The 26602-nt window shown below is 44.6% G+C and overlaps 1 protein-coding gene across 2 annotated transcripts in view; it reads left to right on the top strand.

Moving 5' to 3' along the window:
- Positions 1-26602, top strand: part of SYT11 (synaptotagmin 11) — a 40975-nt gene that overhangs the window by 8886 nt on the left and 5487 nt on the right. The window contains exons 2-3 of one of the 2 annotated variants that reach the window (XM_060758448.2): positions 16104-16927; positions 24379-24499. In XM_060758448.2, the coding sequence (XP_060614431.2) occupies positions 16104-16927; positions 24379-24499 (945 nt within the window). Of the gene's footprint in view, positions 1-16103; positions 16928-24378; positions 24503-26602 lie in introns of both variants that reach the window. The other variant, XM_060758447.2, reaches the window with a different exon arrangement.

The raw sequence follows: 26602 nt of genomic DNA, 5'->3' as shown, positions 1-26602 counted from the left end.
AAAGAATGTTATGGTTGGGGGTCACCACAACATGAGAAACTGTATTAAGGGGTCGCAGCATTAGGAAGGTTGAGAAACACTGCTCTAATCCTTTGTTGGTAGGTGTTAGCTGGCCCTGATTGTTTCCTGTCTGGAATTCTCTTGTTTTTTTTGAGGGGTGTTCTTTATTTACTGTCCTAATTTTAGAGTTTTTTTTTAATACTGGTAACCAGATTTTGTTCATTTTCATGGTTTTCTCCTTTCTGTTGAAATTGTCCAATATTTGTATATTGTACAAATTATACTTGATCTATTATATTATATTATATTATACCAAATTGTCCAATATTTGTATATTGTACAAATTATACTTGGTATATTATATTATATTATATTGTTTTATTATATTATATTATATTATTTATATTATATTATTTTCATGGTTTTCTCCTTTCTGTTGAAATTGTCCAATATTTGTATATTGTACAAATTATACTTGACCTATTATATTATATTGTTTTATTATATTATATTATATTATTTATATTATATTATTTTCATGGTTTTCTCCTTTCTGTTGAAATTGTCCAATATTTGTATATTGTACAAATTATACTTGACCTATTATATTATATTGTTTTATTATATTATATTATATTATTTATATTATATTATTTTCATGGTTTTCTCCTTTCTGTTGAAATTGTCCAATATTTGTATATTGTACAAATTATACTTGACCTATTATATTATATTGTTTTATTATATTATATTATATTATTTATATTATATTATTTTCATGGTTTTCTCCTTTCTGTTGAAATTATCCAGTATGTGTATATTGTACAAATTATACTTGGTATATTATATTGTTATATTATATTATATTATATTATATTATATTATATTATATTATTTTCATGGTTTTCTCCTTTATGTTGAAATTGTCCAATATTTGTATATTGTACAAATTGTACTTGGTATATTATATTATATTGTTTTATCACATATTATATTATATTATATAATTTTCATGGTTTTCCCCTTTCTGTTGAAATTGTCCAATATTTGTATATTATACAAATTATACTTGGTATATTATATTATAATAATATTATTATATTATTTATATTATATAATTTCTGTTGAAATTGCCCAATGTTTGTATATTATACAAATTATACTTGGTATATTATATTATATTATTTATATTATATTATTTCTGTTGAAATTGTCCTATATTTGTACATTATACAAATTGTGCTTGGTATATAATATATTATATAAATTATACTTGGTATATTATATTATTATATTATTTATATTATATTATTTCTGTTGAGATTGTCCAATATTTGTATATTATACAAATTGTGCTTGATATATAATATATTATATTATTTGTATACTAGCTGACCCCTGCTACGCGTTGCTGTGGCCCAGTCTGTGTTTTGTGTGTGTATATATGTTTGTGTGTGTGTGTGTATTCGTGTATATATGTGTGTTTGTGTGTGTATGTGGTTTTGTGCATGCATTGTAATGTTTTTTTTTTGTTTTTTTAAGTCTCTTCCACTGTTTTTCAGTGTTTTATGACTTGTTGGCCTGATAGGTGTATTGTGTCCAAATTTGATGTCAATTCGCCCAGTGATTTTTGAGTTATGTTAATCCCACAAATGAACATTACATGTTTATTTATATAGATTATATATATAAATTATACTTGGTTTATCATTATATTATATTATATTATATTATATTATATTATACAATATTATTTCTCTTCTAATTATCCAGTATTTGTATATTAAACAAATTATACTTGGTATACTATATTACGTTATTATATTATTTATATTATATTATATTATTTCTGTTCAAATTGTCCAATATTTGTATATTATTTAAATTATTATTATTTTATTTAAAACTTTTATATCCCGATCTTCTCACCTCCGTAGATTACACAAATTATACTTTGTATACTTTATTATATTATATTATTTATATTATATTATATTATTTCTGTTGAAATTGTCCAATATTTGTATATTATTTAAATTATTATGATTTTATTTAAAACTTTTATATCCCGATCTTCTCACCTCTGTAGATTACACAAATTATACTTTGTTTACCATATTATGTTATTATATTATTTATATTCTATTATTTCTGTTGAAATTGTTCAATATTTGTATATTACACAAATTATACTTTGTATACTATATTATGTTATTATATTATTTATATTAGATTATTTCTGTTGAAATTGTTCAGTATTTGTATATTACACAAAATATTACTTTGTATACTATATTATGTTATTATATTATTTATATTCTATTATTTCTGTTGAAATTGTTCAATATTTGTATATTACACAAATTATACTTTGTATACTATATTATGTTATTATATTATTTATATTATATTATTTCTGTTGAAATTGTTCAATATTTGTATATTACACAAATTATACTTTGTATACTGTATTATGTTATTATATTATTTATATTATATTATTTCTGTTGAAATTGTTCAATATTTGTATATTACACAAATTATACTTTGTATACTATATTATGTTATTATATTATTTATATTATATTATTTCTGTTGAAATTGTTCAATATTTGTATATTACACAAATTATACTTTGTATACTGTATTATGTTATTATATTATTTATATTATATTATTTCTGTTGAAATTGTTCAATATTTGTATATTACACAAATTATACTTTGTATACTATATTATGTTATTATATTATTTATATTATACTAGCTGTACCCTGCCACGCATTGCTGTGGCCTATAGTAAAACTTATCAAAGTTGAGGTAGATATCTGGACTATTATGAAAGAGAGGTACCTACCTATTCCTTCCGCCTTTTCCTCCCCCTTTCTCTCCTTTCTTCCTTCTCTACCTCTTTCTTTCTTTCCTTCTTTCACTACTTGGTTTCATTCTTCTCTCTTTCCTCCATCCCCTCCCCCTTTCTTCCTTTGCCTTTCTTCCCTTCCTTGTTTGCTTCCTTCTTTCTCTTTTTATTTCCTTTTATTTCACCACCATCATAACAATAACAATAATGCAATGCATTGCCTCTGGGACCTGACACCACTCCCATTCCCCCTAAAAGGGTCTCATAGGAATAATAGCATAATAAGTGAGTGATGGAGCATGGGGTTGTGTATGTGTGTGCAGTGACGGGGGGAGTGATGGAGCTTGGGGTTGCGTGTGTGTGTGCGGCGGCGGGGGGAGTGGGGTTGCGTGTGTGTGTGCGGCGGCGGGGGGAGTGATGGAGCATGGGGTTGCGTGTGTGTGTGCGGCGGCGGCGGGGAGTGATGGAGCGTGGGGTTGCGTGTGTGTGTGCGGCGGCGGGGGGAGTGATGGAGCGTGGGGTTGTGTATGTGTGTGTGGCGGCCGGGGAAGTGATGGAGCGTGGGGTTGTGTGTGTGCGTGCGGCAGGGTGTGTGTGTGTGTGGGAAGCGGCGCGGCGGGGCTTGGAGTGGGCATGGCTTCCACAGAGGGAACGTTGGCTGGAAGGCTGTGTGCGCGCCAGGGAACTTGCGGCAGGGCGCCAATGCGCATGCTCAGTTGTTTTGTCGTTTTGTGAGTGTGTTGTTGTGTTGTTTTTCATTTTGAGTAGATATGTTTGTACCTTGTGGGTTGTGTTATGGGCATGGGAATTTTGGTTAAGTTTCGTTGGGGTTTTTTTGAGTTTTGTTGTTTTGCCATTTTGTGAGTGTGTTGTTGTGTTATTTTTCATTTTGAGTAGATATGTTTGTACCTTGTGGGTTGTGTTATGGGCATGGGAATTTTGGTTAAGTTTCGTTGGGGGTTTTTTGAGTTTTGCTGTCCCGTTGAACCAACCTAACAGATTTATATATAGAGATTATTTCTGTTGAAATTGTCCAAAATTTGTATATTACACAAATTATACTTGATATAATTTTGCCAGTCTGTTGCAAAGTTTCCAGCGAGGATATGACTGTAAAAGCGAGAAAGAAAACAATAAGCAAAGCGATCAATACTCTGAAACAGAAAGGACTTTCTCTTCTGTTTGTAGGCCTCTCGTGTGTGTGTGTGTACGTGTGTGTGTGTTTTAGAAATGGACCTCTGCCATCCATTTATTTCACGCTTTAATCCTCCCCTGTATCAAAATGTCATGCCGTACAGATGGCTTGCCACACAACGGCAAAGGGATTGTTACGTCGGGGAACAGATGCAGTCTTGTTTATTTTTACATTAATTAAAGCTCTCTGAATTTATTTATTTTTATCGCCGAAGTGCCGTCGTTCACAGTCCTTGGGGAGAAGCCCTGTTGTTGCACTGCGGCCCACGAGCCAAATGTGATCGCAGCAGACTTCTCTCTGCTGGGTTCGGGAAGGAACAATCACACCATTTTTAATTCTGGATTTTGATCCACCCACAAGAAATGTTGGTTCTGGTCTTGCCGGCATGAATCCAGAGCCGATTCCGTACTGCTTGCATTGAGAGAAAATGGAAGGAGACAGTGTTTGTTTACGATCGGATGGTTTTAAGTGGATTGAAGGAGAAGCAATCTGGATTAGAAAGAAAGTCCCAGTGACATTGTGTATAAATCCATTGAGTGATTTTAAAATGAGGATAGGGGATTACGACGGGAGTTAGGGGAATATGGAGAGGAGCCTGAAAGCTGCTGTTTTCAGCATGGAAATATACTTACTTAGGCGATCCCTCGCTTTCCGAGGATGATTGTCTTCCAATATTCTTGTGGGTCCGTATGTGGCTGTGGAGCCCTATTCTTGCTCTGCATGTTCTTTCGCAGTGAGGGCATTGGTTTCCAGGTGGAAGGCGGTCTCGGCCAGGGTTGGCTTGACGCGCCTTCCTCTTGGCACGTTTCTCTTTTTCACCCTCTACTCGTGCCTCCTCAAATTCTGCAGCACTGCTGGTCACAGCTGACCTCCAGCTGGAGCGCTCAAGGGCCAGGGCTTCCCAGTTCTCAGTGTCTATGCCAGAGTTTTTAAGGTTGGCTTTGAGCCCATCTTTAAATCTCTTTTCCTGTCCTCCAACATTCTGTTTTCCGTTCTTGAGTTCGGAGTACAGCAACTGCTTTGGGAGACAGTGGTCGGGCATCCGGATAACGTAGCCGGTCCAGCGGAGTTGGTGGCGGAGGACCATCGCTTCAATGCTGGTGGTCTTTGCTTCTTCCAGCACGCTGACGTTTGTCCGCTTGTCTTCCCAAGAGATTTGCAGGATTTTCCGGAGGCAGTGCTGATGGAATCGTTCCAGGAGTTGCATGTGACGTCTATAGACAGTCCACGTCTCACAGGCATAGAGGACAATAGCTTTTGGGAGGACAATAGCTTTATAAACAAGCACCTTGGTATCCCTACAGATGTCTCGGTCCTCAAACACTCTCTGCTTCATTCGGAAAAATGCTGCGCTTGCAGAGCTCAGGCGGTGTTGAAGAGACGTCATGGAAATATAAGCTGAATAGCAAAAGGAAGGGCTGGTTGTACATTGCACCCAATAGGGAGGTGCCTTAAACAGCAGGACTTTACATTGTCTATTGTTATTATTATTATTATTATTATTATTATTATTATTAAACTTTATTTGTATCCCGCTAGCATCTCCCGCAGGACTCGATGCGGCTTACAAAGGCCAAGGCCTCAACACAACAACAGCAAAACAATAACAGTACAATTTAAAGCAAATTAACACATAAGCAATAAGAAAACAACACATCAATTACGCAATAAAAACCAGGGCCGGGCCAGTGATGGGTACAGGTTAAAAAGTGCTGGGTGTGGCAGGTGGTATTTTGGATTTCCGGCCAAGTACAATGTGCAGAGAGTCTTAAACTCTAATAAAGTGCTTCTGGGACGTGGTGTTGGAGATTATCCTATTCCGAAAAGGCACATCGGAATAGCTAGGTCTCCAGATTCTTCCTGAAGACTGCCAACGTGGGTGCTAGTCTAATATCTTTGGGGAGGGTGTTCCAGAGTCGGGGGGCCACCACAGAGAAGGCCCTGTCCCTCGTCCCCACCAAACGCGCCTGTGACGCAGGTGGGATCGCGAGCAGGGCCTATCCGGATGAACGAAGGGATCGTGTGGAGATGCGGTCACGCAGGTAGGCAGGTCCCAAACCGTTTAGGGCTTTGTAGGTAAGCACCTGCACCGTGAATTGGGTTCGGTAGGTAAACGGCAGCCAATGGAGCTCCTTAAACAGAAGGGTTGACCTCTCTCTGTAAGGAGCGCCAGTTAACATCCTGGCCGCCGCCCGTTGAACCAGTTGGAATTTCCGAGCCGTTTTCAAGGGCAGCCCCATGTAGAGCGCATTACAGTAATCCAATCTAGAGGTGACCAAGGCATGGACTACCCCGGCCAGATCAGCCTTTGCGAGGTACGGTCGCAGCTGGCGCTCAAGTCTTAATTGTGCAAAAGCCCTCCCGGACACCCCCGACGCCTGAGCCTCAAGCGTAAGTGATGAATCCAAGAGGACTCCCAAGCTGCGGACCTGTGGCTTCAGGGGGAGTGTAACCCCGTCCAGCACAGGTTGTCACCCTATACCCCGATCTGGTTTACGATTGACCAGGAGGACCTCTTTCTTGTCGAGATTGATCTTCAGCTTGTTCCTCCTCATCCAGATAGCCACAGCGGCCAGGCACCCGTCCAGCACTCATGGATTCTTGCTGTACTTAAATCTGAGCATTAGGAAGAACTTCCTTACTGTGAGAGCCGTTCAGCGGTGGAACTCTCTGCCCCAGAGTATGGTGGAGGCTCCTTCTTTGGAAGCTTTTAAACAGAGTCTGGATGGGTGCTTTGAATGCAATATTCCTGCTTCTTGGCAGAATGGGGTTGGACTGGATGGCCCATGAGGTCTCTTCCAACTCTATGATTCTATGATTCTCACCCTGGACATCATCCCACAGATATATAAACCCCACTTGCCTAGTTTCCAACAGACTTCACAACCTCTGAGGATGCCTGCCATAGATGTGGGCAAAACATCAGGAGAGAATGCTTCCAGAGCTTGGCCAGACAGCCCGGAAAACTCACAGCACCCCATTGGTTCCAGCCATGAAAGTCTTCAACAACTGATAGCATTATATTCTCTTCTGATGTAATTGTATCATTAAACCCTCTTTCTAGAGCCAGGAATGTATATGCTGACCTTTCCTGTATTCCAGGAACAGTGCGTATTAGGTTTTAGGGTATTTTTGGAATACATTCTTTTAAAACTTCTGTTTTTCTCTGCTAGGGAAATATTTGTTTGCTAGGCATCAGATCTTGGGAATCCTGTGGCAGGCACCAGTGGGGAGATCTGTTCTGTTTCCATCAGAAAGTCAATGGAGCTGTATGTGTTTCAGCTGCACCTGCTCTAAGCGACACAACTGGAACCATTGTGTGGCAGATCATGGATTCTGTCAGAGTATTCTTACATTGTTGTTATTGTTTTAAGTAATATATTACGGCAGAAAAGGGATTAGAAGACATGTGGAGAATTGTGTCAAGCAGTGCTGGAGCTCATAGGATGGGTGGCGGACATAATTGCTTCTCTGTTTTTCACCCATGAAGCCTTAGCTAAGTCCAGTGTATCTTAACCTTCCAGTGCTATGACCCCTTAATACAGTTCCTCATGTTGTGGTGACCCCCAACCATAAAATTATTTTCGTTACTACTTCATAACTCTAAGTTTGCTACTGTTATGGATCATAATGTAAATATCTGAAACCATGGCATGCAGCCTCTACGCTCATCAGATGGAACCAAACTTCTGAAGGACAAAAAAATCAATTGCACTACGTTGGAAAGAACACTACCAAACCCTCCTGAATCACAGCTCCGATGTGGCCGAAGAGGTTCTCTCACAAATCCCACAACAACAAACCAGGGATGAGCTTACAGCACTGCCTAGTTTGGAAGAAGTCAGCAATGCCATCAGCCAACAAAAAAATAACAAAGCCAGCGGACCTGATGGGATCCCTGCTGAAATCTTTAAAGAGGGATGACCTGAGCTGACACACCAACTTCACCAGCTCATTGAAAAAGCAGATTTCAAGGATGCCACCATCATCACCCTCTTCAAAACACCGACCTTGGAAGACCATCATCCTTGGACTACGAGGGATTGCCTAAGTATCTGATATGCAGGATTTATTTTCATTAATTGGACCAAAATTGGCACAAATACTCGATATGCCCAAATGTGAACACTGGTGGAGTTTGGGGAAAATAGACCTTGTCGTTTGGGAATTGTAGTTGCTGGGATTTATAGATCACCTACAATCAAAGAGCATTCTGAACCCCACCGATATAATTGAGCCAAACCTCCTACACAGAACCCCCATGCCTTGAAAGGACTCAGTGGTACATGCCTCCCTCCAGCCTCGCATGCTCTCCGTTGCCCACACATGCATACTACATGCTTGCTCTCCTCTTTCTACTTGGAGTCTCAGAAATCTACCTCCCCTTGGCTGAGAGGTCATCCAATCACAATTACAGAGCTTTTGGTGGGCTGGGTTGCTCAAGCAAGTGAGCCAAGCTGCATATTGGTAATGAATAAGGACAGACAGATCTTCAGCCTTCTCTGCCAAAGAGGTTCTTAAGACCATGAGAAATAGATGTATTCTGATGGTCTTTGCCAACCCCTTTGAACCAATGCCATCAAAGCCAGAACTGAAAAGTCAACAACAGATCCCAAATGTAGACTCTGCAAGGAAGGAGATGAAACAATAGATGACATCCTCAGCTGCCGCAAGAAGATTGCGCAGACAGACCACAAGCAGAGGCATAACATCGTTGCTCAGATGATTCATTGGAACTTGTGCCACAAACACCATCTTCCTGTGACAAAGAACTGGTGGAATCACAAGCCGGAAAAAGTTACAGGGAATGAACACGTCAAAGAAGCAGATGGCGGAAACAGAAGAACGGCTTGCCTCAGGGGAGCGTGCTCGCTCCATCCATGTTCAACAGTTACACAAATGACCAGCCACTGCCAGAAGGGACAGAGAGTTTCATCTATGCTGATGATCGTGCCATCACCGCTCAAGCAGGGAGCTTTGAGATGGTTGAACAGAAGCTCTCCGAAGCTCTAGGTGCTCTTACTGCCTATTACAGGGAAAATCAGCTGATCCCCAACCCATCTAAAACACAGACATGTGCCTTTCATCTCAAGAACAGAGAAGCATCCCGAGCTCTGAAGATCACCTGGGAAGGAATCCCACTGGAGCATTGCAGCGCACCCAAATACCTGGGAGTCACTCTGGACCGTGCTCTTACCTACAAGAAGCACTGCCTGAACATCAAGCAAAAAGTGGGTGCTAGAAACAATATCATACGAAAGCTGACTGGCACAACCTGGGGATCACAACCAGATACAGTGAAGACATCTGCCCTTGCGCTCTGCTACTCTGCTGCTGAGTACGCATGCCCAGTGTGGAACACATCTCACCACACCAAAACAGTGGATGTGGCTCTTAATGAGACATGCCGCATTATCACGGGGTGTCTGTGCCCTACACCACTGGAGAAATTACACTGCTTAGCCGGTATTGCACCACCTGACATCCGCCAGGAAGTAGCAGCCAATAGTGAAAGGACCAAGGCAGAGACATCTCCAGCTCATCCTTTGTTTGGGTATCAAACAACGACTCAAATCAAGAAATAGTTTTCTTAGATCTACAGAGACACTCGCTGGAACACCCCAGCAAGCGAGAGTTCAAAAGTGGCAGGCTCAAACCCAGCACCTCAATCCATGGGTGATACCAGATGAGAGACTCCCCCCTGGGCACACAGAAGACTGGGCGACTTGGAAGGCGCTGAACAGACTGCGCTCTGGCACCATGAGATGCAGAGCCAACCATAAGAAATGGGGCTAAAAAGTGGAGTCCACAACATGCGAGTGTGGAGAAGAACAAACCACTGACCACCTGCTGCAATGCAACCTGAGCCCTGCCACGTGCACAATGGAGGACCTTCTTGCGGCAACCCCAGAGGCACTCCAAGTGGCCAGATACTGGTCAAAAGACATTTAATCAGCTACCAAGTTTGCAAATTTTGTGAGTTTTTTTGTTTTGTTTTTTGTTTTATCTGTTTGTTTGTTTTGTTCTGTTAGAAATGTAATACAATGTTCTGGTTGCGGATGACACGATAAATAAATAAATAAACACGTCAAGATACTCTGGGACTGCCGGATTCAGACAGAGTTTTGGAGCACAGTACTCCTGACCTCACAATCGTGTTAAAAAACAAAGTATGGATTTTCGATGTCGCAATCCCAGGTTGACAGCAGGATTGAAGAGAAACAACTGGAAAAGCTGACATGATATGAGGATTTAAAGATCGAATTGCAAAGACTCTGGCACAAGCCAATCAAGGTGGTCCCAGTGGTGATCGCCACACTGGGTGCAGTGCCTAAAGACCTTGGCCTGCACTTAAACACAATCAGCGCTGACAAGATTACCATCTGCCAGCTGCAAAAGGCCACCTTACTGGGATCTGCACACATTATTCGCTGATACATCACACAGTCCTAGACACTTGGGAAGTGTCCGACGTGTGATCCAATTCAACAGCCAGCAGCGTGTCTGCTGTGGACTCATTTTGTTGTGATAATAATAATAATAATAATAATAAACTTTATTTATACCCCGTCACCATATCCCCAAGGGGACTCGGGGCGGCTTACATGTGGCCAAGCCTACGATACATAACAGTAACAAAATTAGTTACGAAATAGCAACGAAAATAATGTTATGGTTGGGGATCACCACAACATGAGGAACTATATTAAGCGTACGGCATTAGGAAGGTTGAGAAACACTGTACTAGAGATTTATTTATTTATTTATTTATTTATCTACGACATTTATATGCCGTCCTTCTCACCTCAAAGGGGACCCAGAGCGGCTTACAAGGTCTATATATATATATATACAATATAGTATATTATTAGCATAGTACAATATCAGTACTTAAATATTACTATATTGTACTATATCATAATATCGTAATATTATTAGCAATATTACATGTAATATAAATATATTATAATATATTAGTATTATTATATTGCATTATATTATAATATTATGCATATTATATGTATATACAATATATTATACTAGCGGTCCCCTGCCACGCGTTGCTGTGGCCCAGTCTGTTGATCTGGAAAATAAAGTAATGAGAAAGTGTTGGTTTCTAATATATGTAATTTCTTTCTACTTGTGGGTAAACAGTATTTTTTGCTGTTTCTTTGTCAGTGTTGATGTGGAGATTGTCTGGTTTGCCCACCCTGGAACATGCAACATATCATTGTCCTTCTTTAAGGGTCCCTTTTAAATCTGATACTATATCTGTGTGTGTGTGAATCATATCTCTATCTATCTATCTATCTATCTATATTGATGACTGGATGGGTCTTTGTCAGGAGGGCTTTGATTACGTTTTCTTGCCCTGATGAAGGGAGTTGGATTGGATGGCCTTCAGTATTTTCTCTTGGTCACGGGGTTCTGTGTGGGAAGTTAGCCCCGATTCTGTCGTTCGTGGGGTTCAGAATGCTCTTTGATTGTGTGTGAACTGTGAATCCCAGTGACTACAACTCCCAAATGCCAAGGTCTATTTCCCCCAAACGCCATTTGTGTTCATATTTGGGTGTATTGAGTGCTTGTGCCAAATTTGGTCCAGATCCATCATTGTTTGAGTCCACAGTGTTCTCTGGATGTAGGTGAACTACAACTTTAAAACTCAAGGTCAGTTGCCACCAAACCCTTCCAGTATATTCTGTTGGTCATGGGAGTTCTGTGTGCCAAGTTTGGTTCAACTACATCATTGATGGAGTTCAGAATGCTTTGTGATTGTAGGTGAACTATAAATCCCAACAACTACAACTCCCAAATGACAAAATCATAATTTTTTGAGTGATGGTCACTCCTTGTGTTGTGAGATGGTTTGTTGCCAAATTTGGTGTGATTTCGTTCATTGATTCTTTTGTTTTTAAGGTACTCATTATGCACAGACCATTTATATATATATATATATATATATATATATATAGAGAGAGAGAGAGAGAGAGAGAGAGAGAGAGAGAGAGAGATTAGAATTACAGGAGTCAAGGTGGAACTCCTCCTGGTCTCCTCTCTCTTCACTCTGGCCCAGAAGGGCAGTTGGTGCTGGGGGGAGTGGTCCCCAGCTAATGACATATGCAGGAGACAAAATGGAGCTGTCCCCTGGCCCCCTCTCTCTTCACTCTGGCCCAGAGCAGCAATTGGTTCTGGGGGGAAGGGTCCCGGGCTGATGACATATGCAGGAGACAAGATGGAACTGTCCCCTGCCCCCCCCTCTTCACTCTGGGCCAGAGCGGCAGTTGGTGTTGGGGGGAGGAGTCCCCGACTGATGACATATGCAGGAGATAAGATGGAACTGTCCCCTGGCCCCCTTTCTCTTCTCTCTGGTCCAGAATGGCAGTTGGTGCTGGGGGGAGAGGTCTACAGCTGTTGACATATGCAGGAGGCAAAATGGAACTGTCCCCTGGTCTCCTCTCTCTTCACTCTGGCCCAGAGCAGAAATTGGTGCTGGGGGGAGGGGTCCCTAGCTCATGACATATGCAGGAGACAAGATGGAACTGTCCCCTGGCCCCCTCTCTCTTCACTCTGGCCCAGAACGGCAGTTGGTACTGGGGGGGAGGGGTCCCTAGCTCATGACATATGCAGGAGAAACGATGGAACTGTCCCCTGGCCCCCTCTCTCTTCACTCTGGTCCAGAACGGCAATTGGTGCTGGTGGGGAGGGGTCCCCAGCTGATGACATATGCAGGAGACAAGATGGAACTGTCCCCTGGCCCCCTCTCTCTTCACTCTGGTCCAGAACAGCAATTGGTGCTGGGGGAGGGGTCCCTAGCTCATGACATATGCAGGAGACAAGATGGAACTGTCCCCTGGTCCCCTCTCTCTTCACTCTGGCCTAGAACGGCAGTTGGTGTTGGGAGGAGGGGTCCTCGACTGATAACATATGCAGGAGACAAGATGGAACTGTCCCCTGGCCCCCTTTCTCTTCACTCTGGCCCAGAACAGCAGTTGGTGTTGGGAGGAGGGGTCCCCGACTGATGACATATGCAGGAGACAAGATGGAACTGTCCCCTGGCCCCCTCTCTCTTCACTCTGGCCCAGAGCGGCAGTTGGTGCTGGGGGAGGGGTCCCTAGCTCATGACATATGCAGGAGACAAGATGGAACTGTCCCCTGGCCCCCTCTCTCTTCACTCTGGTCCAGAACGGCAATTGGTGCTGGGGGGAGGGTCCCCAACTGATGGCATATGCAGGAGACAAGATGGAACTGTCCCCTGCCCCCCCCCCTCTCTTCACTCTAGCCCAGAGCAGCAATTGGTGCTGGGGGGAGGGTACCCAACTGATGACATATGCAGGAGACAAGATGGAACTGTCCCCTGGCCCCCTCTCTCTTCACTCTGGCCCAGAGCGGCAGTTGGTGGTGGGAGAGGGGTCCCCAGCTGATGACATATGCAGGAGGCAAGATGGAACTGTCCCCTGGCCCCCTCTCTCTTCACTCTGGTCCAGAACGGCAATTGGTGCTGGGGGGGAGGGGTCCCCAGCTGATGACATACACAGGAGACAAGATGGAACTGATCCCTGGCCCCCTCTCTCTTCACTCTGGCCCAGAGCAGCAATTGGTGCTGGGAGGAGGGGTCCTCGACTGATAACATATGCAGGAGACAAGATGGAACTGTCCCCTGGCCCCCTCTCTCTTCACTCTGGTCCAGAGCGGCAATTGGTGCTGGGGGGAGGGGTCCCTAGCTCATGACATATGCAGGAGAAAAGATGGAACTGTCCCCTGGCCCCCTCTCTCTTCACTCTGGTCCAGAGCAGAAATTGGTGCTGGGGGGAGGGGTCCCTAGCTCATGACATATGCAGGAGACAAGATGGAACTGTCCCCTGGCCCCCTCTCTCTTCACTCTGGCCCAGAACGGCAGTTGGTACTGGGGGGGAGGGGTCCCTAGCTCATGACATATGCAGGAGAAACGATGGAACTGTCCCCTGGCCCCCTCTCTCTTCACTCTGGTCCAGAACGGCAATTGGTGCTGGTGGGGAGGGGTCCCCAGCTGATGACATATGCAGGAGACAAGATGGAACTGTCCCCTGGCCCCCTCTCTCTTCACTCTGGTCCAGAACAGCAATTGGTGCTGGGGGAGGGGTCCCTAGCTCATGACATATGCAGGAGACAAGATGGAACTGTCCCCTGGTCCCCTCTCTCTTCACTCTGGCCTAGAACGGCAGTTGGTGTTGGGAGGAGGGGTCCTCGACTGATAACATATGCAGGAGACAAGATGGAACTGTCCCCTGGCCCCCTTTCTCTTCACTCTGGCCCAGAACAGCAGTTGGTGTTGGGAGGAGGGGTCCCCGACTGATGACATATGCAGGAGACAAGATGGAACTGTCCCCTGGCCCCCTCTCTCTTCACTCTGGCCCAGAGCGGCAGTTGGTGCTGGGGGAGGGGTCCCTAGCTCATGACATATGCAGGAGACAAGATGGAACTGTCCCCTGGCCCCCTCTCTCTTCACTCTGGTCCAGAACGGCAATTGGTGCTGGGGGGAGGGTCCCCAACTGATGGCATATGCAGGAGACAAGATGGAACTGTCCCCTGCCCCCCCCCTCTCTTCACTCTAGCCCAGAGCAGCAATTGGTGCTGGGGGGAGGGTACCCAACTGATGACATATGCAGGAGACAAGATGGAACTGTCCCCTGGCCCCCTCTCTCTTCACTCTGGCCCAGAGCGGCAGTTGGTGGTGGGAGAGGGGTCCCCAGCTGATGACATATGCAGGAGGCAAGATGGAACTGTCCCCTGGCCCCCTCTCTCTTCACTCTGGTCCAGAACGGCAATTGGTGCTGGGGGGAGGGGTCCCCAGCTGATGACATACACAGGAGACAAGATGGAACTGATCCCTGGCCCCCTCTCTCTTCACTCTGGCCCAGAGCAGCAATTGGTGCTGGGAGGAGGGGTCCTCGACTGATAACATATGCAGGAGACAAGATGGAACTGTCCCCTGGCCCCCTCTCTCTTCACTCTGGTCCAGAGCGGCAATTGGTGCTGGGGGGAGGGGTCCCTAGCTCATGACATATGCAGGAGAAAAGATGGAACTGTCCCCTGGCCCCCTCTCTCTTCACTCTGGTCCAGAACGGCAATTGGTGCTGGGGGGAGGGGTCCCCAGCTGATGACATATGCAGGAGACAAGATGGAACTGTCCCCTGGCCCCCTCTCTCTTCACTCTGGTCCAGAACGGCAATTGGTGCTGGGGGGAGGGGTCCCCAGCTGATGACATATGCAGGAGACAAGATGGAACTGTCCCCTGGCCCCCTCTCTCTTCACTCTGGCCCAGAGCAGCAATTGGTGCTGGGGGGAGGGGTCCCCAGCTGATGACATACACAGGAGACAAGATGGAACTGATCCCTGGCCCCCTCTCTCTTCACACTGGCCCAGAGCAGCAATTGGTGCTGGGAGGAGGGGTCCTCGACTGATAACATATGCAGGAGACAAGATGGAACTGTCCCCTGGCCCCCTCTCTCTTCACTCTGGTCCAGAGCGGCAATTGGTGCTGGGGGGGAGGGGTCCCCAGCTCATGACATATGCAGGAGACAAGATGGAACTGTCCCCTGGCCCCCTCTCTCTTCACTCTGGTCCAGAGCGGCAATTGGTGCTGGGGGGGAGGGGTCCCCAGCTCATGACATATGCAGGAGACAAGATGGAACTGTCCCCTGGCCCCCTCTCTCTTCACTCTGGCCCAGAACAGCAGTTGGTGTTGGGAGGAGGGGTCCCCGACTGATGACATATGCAGGAGACAAGATGGAACTGTCCCCTGGTCTCCTCTCTCTTCACTCTGGCTCAGAGCGGCAGTTGGTGATGGGGGGAGGGGTCCCCAGCTGATGACATACGCAAGAGACAAGATGGAACTGCCCCCTGCCCCCCTCTCTCATCTCTCTGGCCCAGAGCAGCAGTTGGTGCTGGGGGGAGGGGTCCCCAGCTGATGACATGCAGGAGGCAAGCTGGAACTGTCCCATGACCCCCTCTTTTGTGTGTCTTAGAAAATAGTTATTTTTCTGATCCCACCTTCTCCTTCCCTTCCCAGATGTCTCTCCGATTGTGGCTGGCCTCATTGGGGCCACCGTCTTGGTGGTCTCGGTCTCAGTGACCGTGTTCGTGTGGACGTGTTGCCACCAGCAAGCCGAGAAGAAGCACAAGACACCCCCCTACAAGTTCATACACATGCTGAAGGGCATCAGCATCTATCCGGAGACCCTGAGCAACAAAAAGAAAATCATACGGATCCGGCGAGACAAGACGGGCGCTGCCAGGAAAGATGGAAGCGGCAGCCTTACAGCGGATGAGGCCGAAGCTGGGCTGGCGGGCTCAGAGAAACTCTCAGGCGGCTTCGGCATGCCTCCTTGTGTCAAACAGCTTCCCATCAAGGTTGATTATGGAGAAGAGCTGAGCCCGGCCCAAAGCTTGACCCCAGCAGGGAGCAAAACACCCTCTCCGTCTTCCCCTGAAGAGGAGGTCATGCTCGGGGTGTTGACTTTCTCGGTGGACTACAACTTCCCAAAGAAGGCCCTGGTGGTGACCATCCAGGAAGCCCACGGCTTGCCCGTCATGGATGAGCAGAACCAGGGGTCGGACCCCTACATTAAGATGACAATCCTGCCAGACAAGAGGCACCGGGTGAAGACCCGTGTCCTCCGGAAGACCCTGGATCCCGTCTTTGACGAGACCTTTACCTTCTATGGCATCCCGTACAGCCAGCTCCAGGACCTGGTACTGCACTTCCTCGTGCTGAGCTTCGACCGCTTTTCTCGAGATGACGTCATTGGCGAGGTGATGGTGCCGCTAGCTGGGGTGGACCCCAGCACCGGGAAGGTCCACTTGACCCGGGAGATCATCAAAAGGAACATACAGGTAAGGAAAACTATCCATTTTGCTTTATCGAAAGCCTAATATGCTTTGGGGTGAAGGTAAAAACGTAGGTGAAAACATAGCTCCTTTCCATACAACTGAACAAAATCCCACATTATCTGCTTTGAAGTGGAATATATGGCAGTATGGACTCAAATAACCCAGTTCAAAGCAGATATTGTGGGATTTTCTGCCTTGATATTCTGGATTATATGGCTGTGTGGAAGGGCCCATAGTGAGATATCTCCTTCATACAGCTGTAGGAAATGATACAGTACTATATTGACGTTTTGAGACCCTGTACTACTCAAATACCTAAGTTTACCTCTGCAATACCTCTTAAAAGAGAATAAACAAGGCAGCAAAACAGGGAGTAGCATTAGTGAACCATAATGATGTATCCTCCAATTGTTATGTTCCAATCACTCCATCAGGTTTCCATTATACAGTACTAGTAAAGGTAAAGGTTTCCCCTTGACATTAAGTCTAGTCATGTCCAACTCTGGGGTGGTGATCATCTCCATTTCTACTGAGGCGAACTAACACCGAGGCCTTTCATACTGAGGCCTACCTAACACACTGAGGCCCTTCTCCCACCGAGACCTCTCACAGATTGAGGGTGAACCAACCATCACTGAGGCTTTCTCATACTGAGGCCTACTAAAAACCTGAGGCACTCCTCTCACAGATTGAGAGCGAACAAACACTGAGGCTTTCTCATACTGAGGCCTATTGACACACTGAGGCACTCCTCTCACAGATTGAGGGCGAACCAACACTGAGGCTTTCTCATACTGAGGCCTACTAACACCCTGAGGCACTCCTCTCATAGATTGAGACCGAACCAACACTGAGGCTTTCTCATACTGAGGCCTACTAACACCCTGAGGCACTCCTCTCATAGATTGAGACCGAACCAACACTGAGGCTTTCTCATACTGAGGCCTACTAACACACTGAGGCACTCCTCTCACAGATTGAGGGTGAACCAACACTGAGGCTTTCTCATACTGAGGCCTACTAACACACTGAGGCACTCCTCTCACAGATTGAGGGCGAACCAACACTGAGGCTTTCTCATACTGAGGCCTACTAACACACTGAGGCAGTCCTCTCACAGATTGAGGGCAAACCAACACTGAGGCTTTCTCATACTGAGGCCTACTAACACCCTGAGGCACTCCTCTCACAGATTGAGGGCAAACCAACACTGAGGCTTTCTCATACTGACACCTACTAACACCCTGAGGCACTCCTCTCACAGATTGAGGGCAAACCAACACTGAGGCTTTCTCATACTGAGGCCTACTAACACCCTGAGGCACTCCTCTCACAGATTGAGGGCAAACTAACACTGAGGCTTTCTCATACTGAGGCCTACTAACACCCTGAGGCACTCCTCTCACAGATTGAGGGCAAACTAACACTGAGGCTTTCTCATACTGAGGCCTACTAACACACTGAGGCACTCCTCTCACAGATTGAGGGCAAACCAACACTGAGGCTTTCTCATATTTTTTAAAAAAAATAGTCTTTGTTGAGAATTTTTCTTTTAAAATACAAAATACAGAAAACAGAAAATAATAATGACATGTAACAAAAAAGGAAAAAAGAAAAAATCACACACAAAAAGAAAAAAAACTCAGGAGAAGGGTGGTATACACCTCCTTTGTTGACTTCCTGAGTATCTTCAGAGTGGTTTTTCCTCTTCTTTCTTTTGCCTTATCTTTTCTTCCATCTTATTTTCTCTTCCTTTTATATTATTATATGTCCATTATTCTGTATAAAATAATGTGTCACATACTGAGGCCTACTAACACACGGAGGCACTCCTCTCACAGATTGAGAGCGAACCAACACTGAGGCTTTCTCATACTGAGGCCTACTAACACACTGAGGCACTCCTCTCACAGATTGAGAGCGAACCAACACTGAGGCTTTCTCATACTGAGGCCTACTAACACACTGAGGCACTCCTCTCACAGACTGAGAGCGAACCAACACTGAGGCTTTCTCATACTGAGGCCTACTAACACCCCGAGGCACTCCTCTCACAGATTGAGGGCTACTTCAGACTGAGAGCTGCTAAGATACAGACACACCTGCTTATATAGAACTAGAGATTTTGCTGAGTCATTGCATCCATTTAACCTTTTCAGTGCTTGACACACATTTTTGTAATTAAAAATACTTAGCTAATTTTTTTAACTTTTCCGACAATATTTTCCTTCTTGTGCTAGGACTTCAAGCTCATCTTGTTTGTTTCCAAGCTCTGTACCTTGCTGTATAGACATCTGAAGCAGTGTTTCTTCTTCCCTTTACAAGATTCACTCTCATCCTCTCCCTTTTCATCTCGAGAATTCACATCCTTACGTTCATTGTTGTTGTTTAGGGCTTGCCTTTGGGCTGTTTCTCGAGATATTAATCTCTCATCCCGATTCCATCCCAGAATTTAAAGCCCTACTACCAAATATATTTTCCGAAGTCTTCATGAGGTGCAGCCCATGTGCAGCCAGTAGGCTTGGGCGATCCAGTTCGTTAATTTCGTTATTCGTTATTAATTCGTATTTAAATTAGCTTACGATCCAATATTGAGCCATGCAGGAATAGTGTGAGGAGTAATTAAGAATCTAAACAATTTTTCCAATTTTCGTAATTATTTCATAATTATTTCGTAATTATTTTCATATGTCTGGTGCAAGTTTTACAATCTCGCATGTAGCCCACTTCCGGTCCCTTTGCTCTGCAGCTTCCCTCCTCTTTCCTCCTGTTTCTTCTTGCCTCACTCTGGGCTGGACTGGGCTTCCTTCCTTCCTTCCTTCCTTCCAGCTGGCAAATCCCACATTCCCCCCTCCCTCCTCTTTCTCCTGGCATCCTTCTTGCCCAAAATTTCTCATTACTTTATTTTTCATACCCTCACTCTATGCCACAGGAATGCGTTGCCAGGTACAGCTAGAATATAATATAATATACAATTATAATATAATATAATGTATAATATAATAATATTATAATAATATAATATAATATATATTATATATTATATTATGTTATATTATTATAATACTATTATAGTATTGTATATTATATTATATTACTATATTATTATTCTATTATAATTGTATAATATAATATAATATAATAATATATAATAATATATAATAATATATAATATAATATATAATAATATGGAGCCCCCGGTGGCACAGTGGGTTAAAGCACTGAGCTGCTGAGCTTGTTGATCGAAAGGTCGCAGGTTCGATTCCAGGGAGCGGCGTGAGCTACCGCTGTCAGCCCTAGCTTCTGCCAACCTAGCAGTTCAAAAACATGCAAATGTGAGTAGATCAATAGGTACCGCTCCGGTGGGAAGGTAACGGCGCTCCATGCAGTCATGCCGGCCACATGACCTTGGAAGTGTCTACGGACAACAACGCTGGCTCTTCGGCTTAGAAATGGAGATGAGCACCACACCCCAGAGTCAGACATGACTGGACTTAATGTCAGGGGACAACCTTTACCTTATATAATAATATAATATAATATAATTTTACTATTTTCCTGGTCCTGGGTAGTCTTCTCCTGCCTAGAGATTCATAGGCAGGAGTGATTTGCTCAAAGGGCAAACCCTGAATCCAACCTACGAATTGGAGGAGGATAAAAACAAGCCAGAGACTCCATTGTGTTTCCCTCTTTCCACTTGCAAGTCTGGACAGGCATCGCTCTGGACAATTCCTAAGGCAAGCCGAGGCCATCTGAAAGTGCTGGAATCTAGGGCATGACGGCCATGGCAACCCGGGCCGGTATTCACTCTGCTCAGCCCTGGCTTTGTAACACTTGGCAACACTCTGGGTTTATTTCCACCAGATTAACTTCCTTTGAAAAAACATGGGCTTTTCTTCATCTTCAAAGCCCTACAAACACGTCAGCCACAGCCCAGAAGCATTCCAGGCCATGCTGGCTGGGGATTCGGGAAATTGTGGTCCAAAAGAAAGGCTTCCAAGGTTCAACATGTTCCTTCCAATAATATACAGGGTGTTCAAAAACTATATGCACAATTTCAATACTATATATATAAAAATTTCAGACACCCTGCAGGATAGACATTTTGAGCTGATGCTTTGCAACTTGGAAATAGAGCAGGGGTCCTCAAACTACGGCCCGGGGGCCGAATATGGCCCTCCAAGGTCATTTACCCGGCCCTCACTCAGGGTCAACCTAAGTCTGAAATGACTTGAAATCACACAACAACAACAATCCTATCATCAGCTTGAAGACACATAACAACCGCATTTGTTAAAAGTCGCACTCCCCCCAAGACTTAAGCCAGGGGTCCTCAAACTATGGCCCGGGGACCGAATACGGTCCTCCAAGGTCATTTACCCGGCCCTCATTTAGGGTCAACCTAAGTCTGAAACGACTTGAAAGCACACAACAACAACAATCCTATCTCATCAGCTTGAAGACACATAACAGCCGCATTTGTTAAAAGTCGCACTCCCCCCAAGATTAAAACCAGGGGTCCTCAAACTATGGCCCAGGGGCCGGATACAGCCCTCCAAGGTCATTTACCCAGCCCTCGCTCAGGGTCAATCTAAGTCTGAAACGACTTGAAAGCACACAACAACAACAACAACAATCCTGTCTCATCAGCTTGAAGACACATAACAGCCACATTTGTTAAAAGTCGCACTCCCCCCAAGACTTAAGCCAGGGGTCCTCAAACTATGGCCCGGGGGGGGGGGGAATACGACCCTCCAAAGTCATTTACCCGGCCCTCGCTCAGAGTCAATCTAAGTCTGAAATGACTTGAAATCACACAACAACAACAACAACCACAATCCTATCTCATTAGCTTGAAGACACGTAACAGCCGCATTTGTTAAAAGTCACACTCCCCCCAAGACTTAAGCCAGGGGTCCTCAAACTATGGCCCGGGGGGCAGATACGGCCCTCCAAGGTCATTTACCCGGCCCTCGCTCAGGGTCAACCTAAGTCTGAAACAACTTGAAATCACGCAGCAACAACAACAACAATCCTATCTCATCAGCCAAAAGCAGGCCCACACTTCTCATTGAAATACTAAGTTTATATTTGTTAAAATTGTTCTTCATTTTAATTATTGTATTGTTCTAAAGTGTTTTTTGCACTATAAATAAGATACATGAACTGTGCATAGGAATTCATTCATTTTTTTTTTCAAATTATAATCCGGCCCTCCCAACAGTTTGAGGGACTATGACCTGGCCCTCTGTGTAAAAAGTTTGTGGACCCCTGAAATAGAGTATAGGATGTGTTCTCGAAGAGTTTCATGGCTGGAATAACTGGGTTGCTGTTAATTTTCTGGGCTGTCTGGCCATGTTCCAGAAGCATTCTCTCCTGACATTTCACCCACATCTGTGGCAGGCATCTTCAGAGGTTGAGAGGTCTGTAGGAAACCAGACAAGTGGGGTTTGAATGTTCAGGGTGGGAAAAAGAACTCTTGTCTGTTGGTGGCAAGTGGCAAATAGCCACCTTGATTAGCATTTAATGGCCTTGCAGCTTCAAAGCCTGACTGGTTACTACCTGGGGAAATAATAATAATAATAATAATAATAATAATAATAATAATAATAAACTTTATTTTTATATTGATTTATTATGTTTATATTATATATATATATATATATATATATATATATATCATATGTATTATTATCATATATATTATTATCATATATATATATTATATAATAATATTTATTATGGAGCCCCTGGTGGCACAGTGGGTTAAAGTGCTGAGCTACCGAGCTTGTTGACTGAAAGGTCGCAGGCTTGATTCTGGGTAGTGGCGTGAGCTTCCGCTGTCAGCCCTAGCTTCTGCCAACCTAGCAGTTTGAAAACATGCAAATGTGAGTAGATCAATAGGTACCACTCCAGCGGGAAGGTAACAGCGCTCCATGCAGTCATGCCGGTCACATGACCTTGGAGGTGTCTATGGCCAACGCCAGCTCTTTGGCTTAGAAATGGAGATGAGCACCACACCCCAGAATCAGACATGTCTGGACCTAATGTCAGGGGACAACCTTTACCTTTTTTACTACATATAATATTTATAATATTATAATGTAACGCAGTGTAAAACTAATAATATATTATAATTATATATTTATATTACATGTAATATTACTAATAATATTACAGTATAATGGTATAGTACAATATAGTAATATTTAATACTGATATTGTACTACCCTAATAACATAATATATTGTATGCATATACTATTTGTATATACTTGTAAGTCCCCTGGCTGCTTCCTACCTGGGGGGAATCCTTTGTTGGGAGGTGTTAGCTGCCCCTGAATGATTCTTGTCTGGAATTTCCCTGATTTTTGAGTGTTGCTCTTTATTTACTGTCCTGATTTCAGAGGTTTTTAATACTGGTGGCCAGATTTTGCTCATTTTCATGGTTTCCAGTATTTCCCGTTGGTCATGGGAGTTCCGTGTGCCAAGTTTGGTTCAATTCCATTGTTGGTGTGTATGTGCAGGTGAGGGAGAGCATGCGAGACTGAAGGAGGGCGCATGCCAGAGAGTCCTTTCAAGGCATGAGGGTTGTGTGTGGGAAGTTTGGCCCAATTCTATCGTTGGTGGGGTTCAGAATACTCTTTGATTTATTGTCAAAGGCTTTCATGGCTGGAATCACTAGGTTCTTGTGGGTTTTTTCGGGCTATAGAGCCATGTTCTAGAGGCATTTCTCCTGACGTTTCCTCCTCACTACCTCACTACCTCTGAGGATGCTTGCCATAGATGCAGGTGAAACGTCAGGAGAAATGCCTCTAGAACATGGCTCTATAGCCCGAAAAAACCCACAAGAACCTACTCTTTGATTGTAAGTGAACTGTAAATCCCAGCAACTAAAACTTCCAAATGTCAAGGTCTATTTTCTCCAAACTGCACCAGTGTTCACATTTGGGCATATTGAATATTCATGCTAAATTTGGTCCAGATCCAAGGTATTCTCCTAATGTAGATGAACTACAACTTCAAAATTCAAGGTCAAGCCCACCAGACCCCTCCAATATTTTCTGTTGGTCGTGGGAGTTCTGTGTGCCAAGTTTGGTTCAGTTCCATCATTGGTGGAGTTCAGAATGCTCTTTGATTGGAGGTGAACTATAAATCCCAGCAACTACAACTTCCAAATGACAAAATCAATCACCCCACCAGTATTCAAATTTTGGTGTATTGGTATTTGTGCCAAATTTGGTCCGTGAATGAAAATCCATCCTGCATATCAGATATTTACATTACAATTCATAACAGTAGCAAAATGATAATTTTATGGTTGGGGGTCCCCATGACATGAGGAACTGTATTAAGGGGTTGAGGCATTGGGAAGGTTGAGAAACACTACAATACGGTACGATTAAAGATGTAGCTGCCGCTCTGAAGAAACCTGGCCTTGTCCTCCCTTTGCAGAAATGCGTCAGCCGAGGGGAGCTGCAGGTGTCCTTGTCCTACCAGCCGGTGGCCCAGAGGATGACGGTGGTGGTGCTGAAGGCGAGACATCTGCCCAAAATGGACATCACTGGCCTCTCAGGTAGAAGCTATTTACTTCAACTTATTGCCATGCTTTCACAGGGCAGGCCTTCTTTTTTCATTGGGGACCCAATCAAAGTTCTCAAGTTTAGCGTGTCAGGAGCAAACCAAACAGTTGTATTGCATTTTTTAACAAACAAACAAAACATAAAGTTTGCAAGCTTGGTAGTTGATTAAATGTCCTTTGACCAGTAGCTGGCCACTTGGAGTGCCTCTGGTGTTGCTGCAAGGAGGTCCTCCACTGTGCTCAGGTTGCATTGCAGCAGGTAGTCAGTGGTTTGCTCTTCTCCCCACTCGCATGCCGTAGATTCCACTTTGTGGCCCCATTTCTGAAGGTTGGCTCTGCATCTCGTGGTGCCAGAGCGCAGTCTGTTCAGCGCCTTCTAATTCACTCAGTCTTCTGTGTGCCCAGGGGGGAGTCTCTCATTTGGTATCAGCCATTGGTTGAGGTTCTGGGTTTTCACCTGCCACTTTTGGACTCTCGCTTGCTGAGGTGTTCCAGCAAGTGTCTCTGTAGATCTTAGAAAACTTATTTCTTGATTTAAGTCGTTGACGTGCTTGGCTGATACCCAAACAAGGGATGAGCTGGAGATGTCTCTGCCTTGATCCTTTCACTATTGGCTGCTACTTCCTGGTGAATGTCAGGTGGTGCAATACCAGATAAACAGTGTACTTTCTCCAGTGGTGTAGGGCGCAGACACCCCGTCATAATGCGGCATGTCTCATTTTGATCCACATCCACTGTTTAGCGTGGTGAGATGTGTTCCACACTGGGCATGCGTACTCAGCAGCAGAGTAGCATAGCACAAGGGCAGATGTCTTCACTGTGTCTGGTTGTGATCCCCAGGTTGTGCCAGTCAGCTTTCGTATGATATTGTTTCTAGCGCCCACTTTTTGTTTGATATTCAGGCAGTGCTTCTTGTAGGTCAGAGCACGGTCCAGGGTGACTCCCAGATATTTGGGTGTGCTGCAATGCTCCAGTGGGATTCCTTCCCAGGTAATCCTCAGAGCTCGGGATGCTTGTCTGTCCTTAAGATGGAAAGCACATGTCTGTGTTTTAGATGGATTAGGGATCAGCTGGTTTTCCCTATAAGAGGCAGTAAGGGCACCTAGAGCTTCGGAGAGCTTCTGTTCAACCATCTCAAAGCTCCCTGCTTAAGTGGTGATGGCATGATCATTAGCATATATGACACTCTGTCCCTTCTGGGAGTGGCTGGTCATTTGTGTACATGTTGAACATGGATGGAGCAAGCATGCTCTCCTGAGGCTGGCTGTTCTTCTGTTCTGGGAAAGAGCAGCTACCTAAACATTAGGGGGAAAACTTCCTGACTGTAAGAGCTGTTCAACAGTGGCGTATGCTTCCGGGGGGGGGGGGGGGGGGGGATGTCCCATGGAGTCTACTTTTCTGGAGGTTCTGAAGCAGAGACTAGATGGCCACCTGTCAGGAGTGCTTTGATTATACTTTCCTGCCTGGCAGAATGGAGTTGAATTGGATGCCATTTAATGTTTCCATCCCTTAGTTATCCTTCGGGCAACTCTATGATTGATGGGATAGAGTTGGACTTGATGGCCCTTAGGGCAACGTTTCTCAACCTGGGGGTTGGGATCTACTGCAACGCGCTCTACGTGGGGTTGCCTTTGAAGACTGCTCGGAAGCTTCAAATAATCAAACGAGAAGCAGCCAGGTTAATAACTGGGGTGGCATACAGGGAGCACACAACTCCCATGTTACGCCAGCTCCACTGGCTGCCAGTTTGCTACCGGGCACAATTCAAAGTGCTGGCTTTGGCCTATAAAGCCCTAAACGGACCCGGCCCAAATTACCTGTCCGAACGCATCTCCCCCTATGAAACATCATGGAGATTAAGATCCTCCGGGGAGGCCCTACCTTCCAACAGGCGCAATCGGTAGGGACGAGAGACAGGGCCTTCTCAGTGATTGCTCCCCGGCTATGGAACTCCCTTCCTGGTGAGATCAGGTCGGCCCCTTCCCTCCTGTCCTTTAGAAGGATGGTCAAAACTTGGCTGTGAGACCAAGCTTTCGGGACAGGGCAATAAAGCAGCAATAGGAAAGATGACCAGGCCAATTAGATTTGACATGGATG

Source organism: Anolis sagrei, chromosome 12 (assembly GCF_037176765.1).
Source record: "Anolis sagrei isolate rAnoSag1 chromosome 12, rAnoSag1.mat, whole genome shotgun sequence".
In the NCBI taxonomy this organism is placed as follows: Eukaryota; Metazoa; Chordata; class Lepidosauria; order Squamata; family Dactyloidae; genus Anolis; species Anolis sagrei.
The sequence above is the reverse complement of the archived record's forward strand: the minus strand, read 5'-3'. Positions and strand labels throughout refer to the sequence as shown.